General features: G+C 40.2%; 1 protein-coding gene across 3 annotated transcripts; it reads right to left on the reverse strand.

Annotated features, from left to right (window-relative positions):
• Positions 1 to 3,127: 3,127 nt before the first annotated feature.
• On the reverse strand, positions 3,128 to 13,696 carry lhx2b (LIM homeobox 2b). Of its 3 annotated transcripts, XM_063489880.1 has the most exons (6): positions 13,045 to 13,695; positions 12,528 to 12,690; positions 10,677 to 10,879; positions 9,591 to 9,961; positions 6,550 to 6,755; positions 3,128 to 3,925 (listed from the first exon to the last, which is right to left on the reverse strand). In XM_063489880.1, exons 2-6 carry the CDS (start codon positions 12,645 to 12,647, stop codon positions 3,635 to 3,637), a joined length of 1,191 nt encoding a protein of 396 aa, XP_063345950.1. In that variant the 5' UTR covers positions 12,648 to 12,690; positions 13,045 to 13,695; the 3' UTR covers positions 3,128 to 3,634. The 3 variants fall into 3 exon arrangements, with proteins under 3 accessions (XP_063345950.1, XP_063345949.1, XP_063345948.1); XM_063489879.1 differs by having other exon boundaries at positions 9,591 to 9,958; positions 12,528 to 13,696; XM_063489878.1 differs by having other exon boundaries at positions 12,528 to 13,694.
• Positions 13,697 to 14,923: the final 1,227 nt, after the last annotated feature.

Here is a 14,923-nt window from a genome sequence, read left to right on the forward strand (position 1 = left end):
GCTTCATTCCCATTTCCTGCATTTGGGTCTGCTAAAATTAATCAACAGTCCACACAGCAGACAGCTGTCGTGGTTGCCTGTCAGTGTCTCAGATAGTTCAGCTTTAGTTTTCACATTTCCAAATATTCCGGTTCTATTTCCTAACACCTGCTACGTGGCTTTCAAACATGCTTTACTAGTATTCTTGTAGTCTGGACTATTCAGCAGTTTTGGAAAAATATAAAAAACTCAAAGTAGAATCAGCACAAGACTGGAGTTTCATTCTAAACAGGGAGCTTTGAGTCTTTCACACATCTCTGTCTGTTGCTGCAATCAGTGAATAAAGGCAAAAATACTCCCCAAATATTTTGAATCTGTAATTTCGACTGAGTCTTGGGCCATTCCAACAAGAAATTACACCTGTTCTGAATTTGTGGCAAATGGCCCTTGAGCCCCTGAGCCTTTCAGGATCATCAATGAAACATGGATACTTAGTTTTTCAATTCAAATCACTATTATTTATATAGCAGCCAGTTCACAACATGATATCAAGATGCTTGATATTGTAAGGTAAAAAAAAAGACAAGCGAGAAACCCAATGATGTGATGACTCCCTATGACCAAGTACTTGGTGACGGTGGGAAAGAAGAATTCCCTTTAATAGGAAAAGACCTCTGGCAGAACCAGGATCAGTGAGGGTCAGCTCTGAATGTGATTGGTTGGAGGGGCGAGGGGAAGAAGGAAAACAGCGGTATCGCTGAGTGAAAATTGAAACTACCCTTAGCTTGTGTAGCATGTTAGAGATATTGACTACGGCATGTTGATCCAAACAGCTAAATAAGTAAATGTCGGGGTATCTGACATGCTTCAACTTAAAATAAATATAAATATTTATTGATGGTCTGTTTTACAGTCAAAAAATGAAAAGAAATCTTCAAAATAAAAAAATAGAAATAATAATTAAGCCAGAATAAAAATGCCAAAACACTGGGAGCAGAAATGCATGAAAATCCCAGTTTATCTACTCCCATCCAACCTCGCAGTGGCTTGATTTAACTGCCATTCCACTCGGAGGCATCACTGCATCACAAACGCCTCTGACCCCTCACAGCACAGCATCTCTGAATGAATACGGTAACGATATGTACACATATAGAACACTAGCACTCGGAGGTACAAACTCTCTTCCAACAGACAAGTCTTATTATCGATAGTGTTTATATTTCTCACAAAACCGAGGACAACAGTGACGTGTACAAGAATGTGCAGAAGCAGCACAACATGAAGAGCTCAGTGAGGTTTGTTACAGCAGCCTGGGACAGATCACCGTATTCCACAAGCAGCAGCGACAGCTCTCCCCCATTCACAGCATGTATATTTCCATCTCGCTCTCTCACACCCACACACACACACACACACACACACACACACCTTTACAGTTTAACCCCCAAAATTTCATTGTTATTTTCATTGTTTATTGCCAGCTGTTTATTGGTAAAAACTATATTTTAAAATGAAGTATTTGTACTGTGTAATAAGGGTATCCTAAATAATTGCACAACGAGCACATGTACTTGAATGAATTTCCTAAAAAGGCTTTGAACCTGACTGACAGTGTTACTCCTGATGTATTTTTTTTATTTTAGATAGCCGTCCTGGTGAAATTGATATTGTGAATTCCTTTGACCAAGATAATCTTATCCCATAAAAGTGTTATTTTGAACATACGCTTTGGCATAATTGAAAACTTATAGTACTGCGTTGAATCCCCCGTAACATCTACACCGTAGTGAACAGCGTCACTGTTTGCGCTGGCACGTCTGTACTGCTCTGCCATCATAAGTGAAACTAAGTTACTCATTTCGGGCTTGAAAGTAATAAATACTGAACAGTTACTTTGACTGAGATTCAAACACATATAAGCGGAGCTATGAAAAACAGAACAATGGCCTGACTGGCAGATTACGGTGCATTAGCATTTTGAGCAAGCTAGATCCAGTTACAGCTCGTGTTTGGTTCACGGAGGCACTTTCCTTTTTCTTTACATGGCATAATACTTTCCCACATATCAGAGCCACTGAGGTGTGCATCGCTGTAGCATTTTTGGGAAGGTGCACATCAAGGTACAATGTCTGTTATGGCATATAGGACACAGTATAGATTTAACACAGTACTATAAATCAGACATGAAGCAGGATACTTGATGTTTGTCATGATACCTTACAGCTGGAAGCAGTAGGTCTCATGCAACATATATATAACATGAAAGATTTGACTGAAAGCAGTTCTTCAAATCTGTATCCTTACTGTATTTAAAGGAAGATCAAGAGGCATTTTTAAAATATTTAATTGTGTGTTTTATCACTTCAACTTGAAATTTGACACGTCTATATGACTTTTAAAGTCACTGAATATCTTAACAACAGAAAACAGTGTCTTTTAAAGCCGTGTTTAAGTTTATAAGTTCATGTAAACTTGTTAACTCTGAACTTAACCTTTTGACATCCACCAGGTTACCGGCAACCCATCCAGCGTTAGTCACCTGCTAAATCATCAAATTTTAAGAAACTAAACTAGTAACTAGTAAGGATGTTGCTGTTCAGATCATTTCTCATACGTTAATGTTGGCATTACATCTTTTTCCTATTAAAAGCTTTGTGTTTGTTCCAGAGAAGTGAAAATTAAAAAGGAATGGGCATGCACCGAGACGGGTCTCAGTAACCTGGTGGATGTTAATGAAATCGATCCCATCATTTGGTGAGGTTTATTATCATGAACTGATCTGCATTGGGCCGCCAGTGCATTAAACTAAAAGTCGAGACAAGCACTCATGTCTGAAAACTTTGAACAACAGCTTTTTAGCCAAGTTTAAGTGAAGAAGATTCAAAAAAGTTGAGATCAAAAACAAGAATTATTTGCCTCTCGCCTTTTTCTTTTAAATTAAAGTGCAGCAGAATGGGCTTTACTGCACGTTCACACAAACACAAAGAGGAACAAGCCAGAACTCACACACATACATAAATGCGCACAAGGAGTCGAGTTAATTCAGTCATACTGCTTTGTTCTGATGCAAATCACTCACGTGTGACCGACTTTTAGAAACAGCAGTTAAGATAAGTGGACCGTAAGGCACGTGGCAGTCATAGGATATTGTAACCTGTGTTTAATCTCAGATTTCCAAAACAAAAGAAAGAAAGAAAGAAAGAAAGAAAGAAAGAAAGAAAGAAAGAAAGAAAGAAAGAAAGAAAGAAAGAAAGAAAATGATTTTTTACAATCCTTCTAACAGTGACTCTTGTACAATATAACATAAATACTGTGCTGGAAAAAACAATATTCCAATTTTTTTTTTTTACCAGTTTCAGTCTCTCTCTGTAAACATTGAAAAATGCAAATCAAGTCTCCTCAGTTCTCAACAAGACAACATCAAAATAACAACAAATGTTCCGTGTGTAAGGCTCAGCCACCTCACTAATCAAACAGTCTCTAAAGGAAACCTTTTCAGTTTGCTTCCTTTTGTTTTCTAATCCGTTAAATGTTCCAAGGAGTGAACCATGCTTAATTGTAGATCCACAAGGAGCAAAGGTGAGCAGGGGGAGCTAAGGGATGGGGCCAGGGAGGGCAGGGGAGAGGGGGCTGTGAAGAAGGGCTCCATCTATCAGAAGAGGCTGGTCAGCGTGGTCTGTGATGGGCTCCGGCACTCGTGGACATCCATGCTACCCGGCACGGAGGTAAGCACAGAGGTGACAGTGGGCATGGTGGGGTTGGTCAAGTCTGTAAGGGTGGTGGGTGTGCTGGAGGGACTCATGGAGGCGTTGGAGATCTCAGAGGCCGGGCCTGACGGTGTACCACCCTGCAGCGTCGAGCCGTCGGACGCCTTGTCTACCCCGGTGCTCTCCTGCCGCAGCAGGTTCCTCCTGAATTTGGCCCGAGCGTTTTGGAACCACACCTGCAGATGGATGATTTGTTAGTACACTTCTAAATACCAAAAAAACTAACAAAAAACCCACGCGTGTTTGATATCATAAAGAAATAACATTCATGCAGAAAAAACAAAATGAAAAAAAAAAGTACAACATTATTACAGGAGCTTTCAGCTCAACCTATTTGGTCATTCCTGAGTGTGCAGATGGTTTTGCTTTCTTGGGTCCAGATTTTGAAATATAAAGAACATTTTTTTATTTGGAACCGTTTCCTTCAGTAAAATAATTCCATATATATTTGTTTTGGTGCTGAAATGTAATTTTCAGTGGTGTGAGCACTTCCAGTATATTGGGCTAAAAGTCTGCACACCACTAAAGATAGATTTTAATATGTTCCTCTGCCCTTTCTACAGTGTTCGATTAACCGGGAACTCCTGTCTCCAACATTTTCAATACACTACATTTATGCATTATGTTTGCTGTTGATCATACAGTTTTATGCAGACTATAGTCTGAAGTGTTCTGCTACATAAATGCCAGCCCACTCCTTTAAGCAGTCTGTATGTAAACTGGATTTCTAACAAAATGTAATGCGTCACTGTGAACACACTGAACATGATTTCTTCTCTCAGTCTTGTCGCTTCCTACAGCAGGTAATACAGTTCAGGCTCTTCAGCTGCCTCACCACACAGCACCGACACTAATAAAAAGAGGACGTGATACTCATGCTGATGGATTACCTACTGTATCCCAGGCAGGTTTCGAAGCTAATTTTGATGCTCTAGTAAAATAAAAGGAGACCTATGGCTGCCTGAAAGCTGGGAAAACCCCTCTCAGGGGTTTCAGCCTCTTGTGTTGGAAACTGGCTAGTTGTGAGGTATCAGCTGAGAGGTATCTAACACATGTTCATGTTTCCAGAACGCACAGTTGAGTCAGGAGCAAAGAAACGGCAAAAGGGTCTATCACAAGACTGACACAGACAAATAATAGTTCATTACATAATTGTTTGCTTACTTGACTTTAACAGCTAAAGTACCAAACGTGTTTCACAACAGTTGGTTATGAAAACCAGAGCTGAAAGGAGTTTAAATATCTGAAACCTAACTTTAAATGACTTTAAATGTTACCTGTGCATTAGTCAAATCAAATTTACTAAGTGAATAGATCAAATTAGTATGTAAGTATGAAAACTTTAACTCAGCTTTAACTGAACACATTTCACAATTTTTCTTTGACTAAGACCAAAACCTCTCCATACCTAAGCCAGCCTGACCCGAACTGTGACAAATGTAGAACCTGTCACAGTCAAGCAACAGACGTGTATCTCTTGGGGAATAAGTATATTTCAAAAATGTAAATATATCAAAATATAACGCGGCTTGTGATGTCACTGAATCTCAAGAATACCCATATTATCTCCATTATCTAGTGAGCATCTCTTTGTGTCTCTTTAAAGTCTGTTTGCAGATGTTCTGACTGGAGACAAAGATAAAAGAACACTTGGAAACACAAAGCCTGAGCACTCTTCTGCTGTGTATAAAAGCTATAAAAGCCTTTACTTTTCATGGCTACTCACACAAAAGAAATTAAGCCATTTCTTTTATTATGCTTGCACATGAAAATAGAGAGCTATGTCCCCCTGCTTTCATTGACTCTGGGGAAAAAGCAAAATGGGTCCTATTTACAGTGTATGCAGAAAGAAATGCAGTTATGATTTTACACATTTGCAATAAGATTAATGATATCCTTATTTTTTTTATCACAACCTTCTTTTTTTGCTCTGGAAATTTCATTTATTTGTCATGTTTTTGAATATAAGATTTCCTCTCTTTTTCCAGTAATAAGACTGTGTTCTGTGATTTGCAGAGCGAATGAGGCAGCAGTCCTCGCCGAGCTGAGTGTTGGGAAGTGTTAGTGATGGAATCATGATGGAGCCATGGGAATCGGGCGGCTAGAGAGTCGCTTCAGCTGGAGTAACAGACATGAAAACTCGAACGCATCAAAGCAAAACGACTGCTTTGTTTTCTGTGAGCGTTAATTAAAGCAGCGGGATGTTTTTTTTCTTCCTTCTCAGTAAAATTTTGATTTAGAAACCTTTTTGTCTTATTTTTCTTCTTTTGAGTACCCCAGATAATTTGCTGTCGTCTTTTGTGGAAATCAAATGCTCTGTTGTGTTGTCTCTTTCTTTGCATGTATTACAGAGCTTTTTGCTTTTCATCCCTCACTCATCACCACAACATCACATCATCCACTGAATTATATTACGTTTAATTTTTTTTAACATTTCTCTTTGATTTCCAGGTAATTTTGGTTTCCAGCATGAACAGAAATATTGAGTCTGTTTTTCCTGAAGGCAATTAGAAATTCTGCTTCTGCTGTTATGAAAACAAGAAAAGAAAACAGAAACAAAGTAAGGGAATCCAATTCTGATTTTGTTTTACTTGTTTCCTAAAAGTCTTCCAAGAACTTGAGATGAAAAACAGCAAAATCATAAAAAAAAGCAGCTGATTGGCTCCTAACTGTAAAACACCACTTCATTTATATTACCACTGGTTATCACTGGAAACGTCATCCTGTTGGCTTGTGCAAGCTACTTTTAGTAACAAAAAAAGTGAACTGTGGTCGAGAAGTGAGAGGCTGCTGGCGCTACCTGTAAAACCCGCTTGGTGAGGCCAGTTTTCTGGGCAAGCTGCTTGAGGTCCTTGGCGTCTGGGTTGTGGTTGATGGCAAAGTAGGACTTCATGGTCCTCAGCTGGTGATGCTTGAAGGACGTCCGCATGCGCTTGGTCTTCTGACTGGAGCTGTACTGGGAGTCCCTGTCCATGGATTCGCCGTCGTTCTCGTTACAGCTCAGCGCTTCATGTCGACAGGGAAAGGAGGACAGTGGGTTAAGACAAGTTGGAACTCATTATTAACGTCATCATTTCATTCCTCTGGTGCTGTTATGAAATTCTCATGTCCCCAGAGTATTATACTGTTAACAGCAAGGAGGTGAAAATATATTTCAAAGAATAGCCTGGGCATTTAAAACCTGCGCTTTCAGTTCAATTTAATATTATTTATATAGCACCAGTTTGCCTTAGTGAGCAAATAATTCATATAAACAGCACTTGGTGGAAAAACAAAATCCTTTTCACAGAAACAGACCTCTGGCAGAACTGTTGTGGCAAATTTTGGGGGGGGATATTTTGTAATTCTTTTCACATATTATTTTATTTAAACGTCTAGATTAAATTCAGCAAGAAATCTATAGAAACTTTGTGCACTGAGGGGCTTCGTGAGGCGCTGACTTTAAAGCACGACAGTGTGACTGATCCAAATAACTAAACTGCAATAAAAAAAGAAGAAAATTGTTTTCTAAGCTCTATTATTGTACAGATTTCTTTGTAAATACAATAAAAACGCCTCATTCTCTGTTTAAATCTGCACAGAAATACAAAGTGACCAAACAGCTGTTCCTTCCAGCTGCAGATCACCTCCTCTCCTCATGCACCACACCAGTCTATCTGTGTCTTCCTGTCCTAGGAGGAGGTGCGAGCCTGGATACAGCCATCTCTCTCTCTCTCTCTCTCTCTCACACACACACACACACACACACACACACACACACACACACACGCACACAGTAACAACAACACACATGTATTTGTCCCCAGCCTGAAAAATTCTTGGCAATATTCAAAGTGTTGCTGCATGCATAACAGTTCGCGTTCAATATCAGAACGCTGCAAACGATGAATATGAAGTGAGTGAAAACCAACGGAATAACACTTCACTTAATTAGCCGATACACACCAGGCAGAACAAATGCTGCTTTCTGGCCAAAACATATGCTGTAGCATTTTTTTTCTTTTACAAAAAATAGGAGAAAAGCAGCTTGTAGACGGTTTCCTTTTCCCTGGTCTTCCTTCACAGTTCATGGCCGTTTGTAGGAGCTGGCGCGAGGTTAGGGTTAGGGCTGTTCTCATGAGTCTATTCAGGTGACGCTTTCGTGTTGTGTGTGGCTGCAAACAGAAGAGGGCGCATCGCTTCTTCACTCTCATCACTCAGCTTCACAAGCTTTTTCTTCGTTTTTTCTTAAATGCCCACATTGAAAAAGCTAAACTAATTCACAGCATTTTATACCGAAATTACTTTTCCTTCCTTTATCGTCATCATGACACCCTGTGTGTGTGTGTGTGTATGTGTGTGTGTGTGTGTGTGTGTGTGTGTGTGTGTGTGTGTGTGCGTTTTCTTTTGACATTTTTTTTACATTTAAACGTCAATCACTCTGTGAAATTATGTCAACTTACACATTTTTTTTCATCGTCTACGTTTTAAGAAATGAGAAATCCGAACAAAAAGCCTTCTTGTGTGATCACTCTGAGGCTTTAACACCATGTTAGCTGCAATCGGCTTGTTTTTTACGTGAATATGGGAAAAGGATGAGAGTCCAACCAGATATTGCTGCCGTTAGCAACTTATTGCGCTCCCTACTCCCTCTTCAAGTGAATAACTCATCAAATCACATTGATCTGGCTGAAATACACCCAGTTTGGCCTGGTCCCAATACAAAAAAACAAAAACGCTCACTCAGTGTGTGTATGCCTGTGTGTGGTTGGAAACGAGCGAGTGAGAGAGGGGTACAGCGAGGTGGTTTGGGGGGTAGGGTGAGGTGGTGTGTGCGTGGGTGAGGAGTTCTGGTGGTGCTGGTGGTGGTGGGGGGGGGTTAGGGTCTGTAGATGTCTATGGAGCCTGACAAGTGGAAAAGGGCGAAAGCAAAGGCCGGCACATCAAAAAACTTTTCTTTTCACTCCACAAAGAGGACATGGGAGGAAAAAAAGTTTAGCATCCGCACACTGTTGCCACTGAAATTTTAGTTGTATTGAGTTGTATGAAAAGTCCAGTCCACATATTTCAGTCCACATATTTCAGTCCACGTATTGAGGCTGTTTGCCATAAATAAGGTCTAACTTGTTTCTATACTGCACTTTTCTTCTCTGTAACCTGCGGCTGTTTTTGTCCCGTGGCCCCACACGTGGCCCGCGAGCTTTTTCTTTGTTTATTAGTTCAGGCTTATTCGTGCAGGGTGTTTAGCGTCTACACCAACGCGCTGCTGATACTTCAAAACTGAGCCGAAAATGTGCAGACTCACAAAGTGTGTATGATCCAGAAGAGGTTACAGGAAAGTGCGCAAAAAATGTAAAAAAGCACTACAAATGGAAAGGGTCGCTGTACGCTCACTATTGCGCACAATTCGGTGTTAAAAATATTACAGAGACACCAGGACGGGTTTAAATCTTCTGATATCTCACTTTGAAGTTACAGTGAACTCTAAATGGAGATATTAAAGCAACAAAGATGTTGTTTTAAATATCGAATAAGTTTTATGGTAATGCTCAAACAGCGTCACCACTGAGGACGCCACAGCACAGTAAAAATCTCTAAAGGAATGTTACAAAAACATTTTTCATTAATGAAGTCTGTCAGCTTCAGTCAGCTCCCTCCACGCTTCGTGGCTCTTGATCTCCACTGTGGAGCGGACAAAAGCTCAAAGAACTGTTTCTTAAATTTCTTTAAAGGTCTAAAACGATTCAGGCAAAACTTGGCATTAATTAAATAAAAAGGAACAAACGCAAATTATAACTATATCACGTTTTCAATAGAATTTCGATCATTTTTTTTCTTTCGCCTATCGAGATTCATTTTTACCTGCATTATAAGCAGCCAGCTCGGCCCCTGGCCCAGGACTTTTCCTCTTCCTCGGCCTTCCTTTCTGCACCGTCCCCACGCTGCTCAAGTAGGATAGTCCGAGCGTGTTGGCCGGGCCCAGGCCTTTGTGCGGCACCACGTCCGCGTGGTTAAAATGTGTCTCATATTCTCCCTGGATGAGAGTCTCAAAGTGCAGCCGACAGTACACCAGACTGTCTTTCATGCCAAAGTGGTCCCCGGTGGTGAGCATCTTGCTGCAGGTAGTGCAGGTGAAGCAGTTGAGGTGGTAGACCAGGTCCCGAGCTCGCATCACCATCTCCGAGGCCGAGATTCCCAGGTGGCACCGAGCGCATCTCTGCACCGAAAATCTTCTGCGGACAACACAGAAACCTCATCAGCGGCTGGATGCGAAAGCTGGTGGGCTGTGCTGGTAAACTATGCAGTGGCACGTGTTTTTATGCAAACACACCAACTTTGACGCACTTAAAGAAGGTGCAAAAAGTTTCCCTGTGGACGAGTGTGCTAAAACCTCGACAGCAGATAAGGGAGTTTGCTAAATATATTAAAAAAAATACCTTTTGTATTTAAAATAGAATCAAAATAGGATTCTATTTTTTTATTTAATTTCCTTGGGCCCAAAGTATTCCTGAGGCTCTCTTTTATTGCAAGGTGGGGGTGGCGGGGGTGGTGGGGGTCACTCTCCCCTAGAGAGATGCTAACCTTAAAACTAACGCTTTCTTTATCTGATTTTCAGGGGAGGGGTTTAGCACAACTGTCAGCATGAATCACAGCTTTTCTTTGGGTCTTAAATGCTTAAAGAGCTTTGACAGGAAAACTCCGAACATCACATTTTCTAAAGAGTTGCAAAAAGCATGTATTCATTGCAGAAAATCCGCTGCAACGCCAGCATCAGTTATATTTATGTGAAACTAAAAAAAAATAATTATTTCATTGACACATTTTAGAATTACTAATGTTTTTAAATCCCCCCCTCCCCCGCTCAAACCCGGTGCTGCTTTAGATGAAGATAATACAAATATTCACCAATCACATGACCGGGATTAGAGCTCCTGCGCGCTCTCCTACCTGTAGTAGTCCTCTTTGCAGTAGATGCTGCCGTCTTTGCTGAAGCAGGTGAGCTCGGACTCCAGGTTGAGTTTGCACTCGCAGCACTTGAGGCAGCGCATGTGCCACTGCTTGTCCACGGCCAACAGGTAATATCGGTCCGCGATTTTCCTGCCGCAGCCCGCGCACAGAGCCACGCGCTCGTTGGTCATGCATGGCATGGACTGCAGGTCGAAGCCGTCAGGACATTGGGAGGACAAAAAAAAAAAAACCAAACAAACAAAAAACAAAGAGAGAGACTCAAAATAAAATCCCGTAAAATCCTTGAAAGCTACAGGACCGCATCTCTACGATATTCTCCTCGAATATCAGCTAACTGCTTAGGGCCACCACTCCCGTGTGGCAAGAACAATAGTCTAAAGATTAAAATATCTATATCTATAACTATATATCTATATCTATATCTATATCTATATCTATATCTATCTATCTATCTATCTATCTATCTATCTATCTATCTATCTATCTATCTATCTATCTATATGTATATATATATATATATATTTATCTATCAAATAGATACATAGATAGATAGACAGATATATAGATATAGACATATATATATATTAATAAAATAATAAAGTATTTCAAAAGCTTCAATAATACAACATATTGAAATTAAAGTGAAATTAAAGTAGCTGCTCTTCTTTTCATCAAAAGACACAAGAAATTAGATATGTTAAAACGAGTATTTTTGTTTCAGTAAAGGAAATAATGAGCTACAATTAGTCTGAAGAGTCTTTACAAAGAGAGCATAAATTACACGGGTAACAGGGGAGGTCAGAGCGTCATTATTCTAATAATCCCGAATACTCAAAAAGCAATGTGGCAAATAAAACGAAGAGCTAAACATAAAGTCGTATAATTGCACTTAAAAAGCTCATCGAAGTTCGTTGACATGCTGTGTGTGGGCTTGGAGAATACTGAAGAACATTTGTGGTCATGGGAAGCTGTGTCTGTGCTGTCAGTTTCTATCAAAAAATATAAACCCAGCCATGCTCGTAAAAGCTTTTAATATGAAACAAAGCCTTGTCAGGCGTGCATTATTTTTCCAAAGGCCTGTGAATACGGATACATATGCACGCGCCTCTAATTTACAAACTCTGAATAATAATAATAATAATAATAATAATAATAATAATAATAATAATAATAATAATAATAATAATAATAATAATAATAAACACATTTTAAAAACTTGTTTGATTTTATTACAGATATAATTTATTATTACAAAATAGTCTAACAATTTGGGATTTTATCGTGAAAATATAGAAAATAAAAAGAAAGGTTGGAAATATGAATTTAAAAACTTGCTAGCTTGTTTACTGTAATGTAACGTGACAAAGTTGGGGCGTTTTTTGGACCGATTAATAGATATATGAATGTTTAATGTTTGCTTTGTAAGCAATAACTATTTATATTTTTAAAAAAAACAATTTATAAAAACAAATTCGTGAATTTTGCAGACGAATGTCGTCTTTTTGAATTATTTCACTGTCTGCTCGTCTCAGGTTTTGTTCTGTCTGCAGCTTTGCTGAGATTAAGTTTTAGGTGAAAGTATGGCAGTAGAAATCAGAAGGTTTAGGCCTGTAACAGCAACTTTGAGAGCAACTTCAATGAAACAAATAAATGAAAGATAATTTGAGGCGGGGGGAGAAACATTTTGTGGATACTTTCCCTCCGGTTTGAATTTAAAGTAAAATCAAATTGCTTGGAGCTGGAAGAGTGCAGCCGTTGTCACATGTTTCCAGGCTGCCATGCTGCTTGCGCTAACAAGCCAAAGAGGGCCAAAACATGAATCTCGCCTACCGTCTCTGACTCTCCCATATCGATGGCTGAGCTGATGGCCGCTGACTCGCTCTTTCCTCTCCGGTCCATTTCTTCCACCACACCGCGAACGTCGCCTCCGGGGAGGCCATGGAAAAGCATCGTAGCCGCCGATGGGAGGATGTTATAACTGTTCTCTTCAGATCTGCAAGCCAAGATGTCCATGAGAGGGGGAACCTTGTGCAATTATGCCACTCAAAATTTTCGATCTTTTAACGTTTCCTTTCTTGCCGTGACAAGCGAGAAATCCAGATCAGGGAGGAAAAAATATGAGGGAAAAACTGGACACGTGTTCTCCACACTACGTCTCATCTGCCAATGGAAACCGTCATCCGAATCTCTCCAGCTCTCGTTATTAATAAGCTATGATTAATTCATTAAAAAGCGCACAGATTTGCCTTCTCTTAGTGGGATCTATTTTATCTCAGGCATGATAATATGTTTCACTGCCAATTGCTCTTTCTAGATTTTCTTTTCCATTTACGGTGACTAAACATACCAACTATAGAAGCTCCCGTAGCATGGATCTCAGCTCTGCTCCTCGCCGGGAGTAATATTTCAGGTTTTCGACAGTCTGCAAAATATTTCCTCTTTTCTTCTGCAGAACAGTTCGTAACTCAGTACAAATGGCAGTGCCAAAAGATGAGCAGCAGCTTTCTACTGCATCGCCCAGCCCGAAAAATAATATTTCAAACAGAAAAAAAACTAGACCTGGGTATTTGAGAAAGGCTTTTTCCTCCTCCTTAACAGTCCAAGTTGAGACTTACGGCAAACTACTTTTGCTTTGCAGAAAGAAAAAAATCATAAAAACAAAATCAAGCTTAAAAAAACGAAAATAAAATCCTGCCGGCCGTCTGGGAGAAGAAGCAGTTTTCCTTTACAGTAGTTTGTTTAGATAATGTTTTGTCTTTTGCCAAGGAGGCTGCATAGATGTGCGTAACAGCAGAAGAGGAGGAGTTGGCTTTACGTTGACTGATGATAGGCGAGTGTTAGCTGGCCCCCAAAACCGCCGTTCCTCCTTCTCAGGTCCGGTTGGACTCTCCGCTCCTTATCAACGGGACCCTGTTGCGTCACGACACACCATTTATGTTCATTGGCTGTTCCGCCGTCACCGAACTGTTTGGCCACTTTTACCGACCGGTCTAAAAACGCAGCAGTTCTCCCTTCGTTACACACGGAACACCGGCCAACCTCACACACACACACACACACACACACACACACACACACACACACACACACACACACACACACACACACACACGCACACCTCCTCCTCCTCCTTCTGTCTGTCCGGAGCTGCTGCTTGAAAGGTCAGTTTTAAAGGAAAGAGAGCAGGGGAGAGTTTGAGCTGAGATGTTTGAGCTGTCTGTTTCTGGAGGTCTGCTAGGACCTTTGCTCGTCTGACGCACAGAGAGGGTTCCGCACAGCCCCACAGTGCTGCTGCTCCAGCTAACAGCCTCCTCATGACACCAAAGGGCTCTGCTTAATCTGCAGGGGTGGGTAGGGGCGCGTGAAGTGCGTGAAACAACCCATAAAGAGGAGCATAGATCTTATATTTGGATATTTTGGTGACAATTATTATAACAGAAAGTATATATATAAAAAAATAAATATACCCAAATAAAAAAACCCAGGGTAAACACTCTTTCTAGTAACTGTTAATTTAGCTTTTCATATTCTCATAAACCTTCTCTCTCTCTCTCTCTCTCTCTCTCTCTCTCTCTCTCTCTCTCTCTCTATATATATATATATATATATATATATATATATATATTCCCCTGGGAAAATGTCACCTTTCTCCAGAGAAACTAAAACCAATCAATAACAAGGTGAAGCAACTAGTTTAACTTGTGGGGCAAATAACTTTGTGAGGAACTGTTTATTTTATTTTATTTATTTGTTTATTTATTTATTTATTTTTTACTGGGGCTTTATTTCTACATCTTAGTTTCAAAGTGCTGATGCGTAAAATCATTTAGGCAAATCTGGGTGTCATCTCCTTGTTTTGTCATAGGTAAAACGCAGGGATTAAATCCAGAAGATATTTACAATAATAATAATAAGAAGAAAAATATGCGATGAACTAAGAGATTTATACTTAAACGTTTTGATGTATGCACTGCATTACTGTAGAGTCTCTGGCATACAGTATAAAGCGTCATGAGGCAACTGCTGTTGTGATTTGGCGCTATTAAAAATAAACTTCCCTTGAAAACGCTGCATTTCCTGAAATTCTGTTTGTGACGTGACTTGATATAATTGTAGGCCGGCGGCTTCACCCTTCAAGCATTTCCACCCCTTGGACATGGCGAGCAGTGGTGGCTGCTATAGCTGCATGAGTGAGACCGCAACTGATCCAGGATCCGCTCGGTCTC

The sequence above is a fragment of the Pelmatolapia mariae genome, linkage group LG12 (assembly GCF_036321145.2).
Source record: "Pelmatolapia mariae isolate MD_Pm_ZW linkage group LG12, Pm_UMD_F_2, whole genome shotgun sequence".
NCBI classification, from domain to species: Eukaryota; Metazoa; Chordata; class Actinopteri; order Cichliformes; family Cichlidae; genus Pelmatolapia; species Pelmatolapia mariae.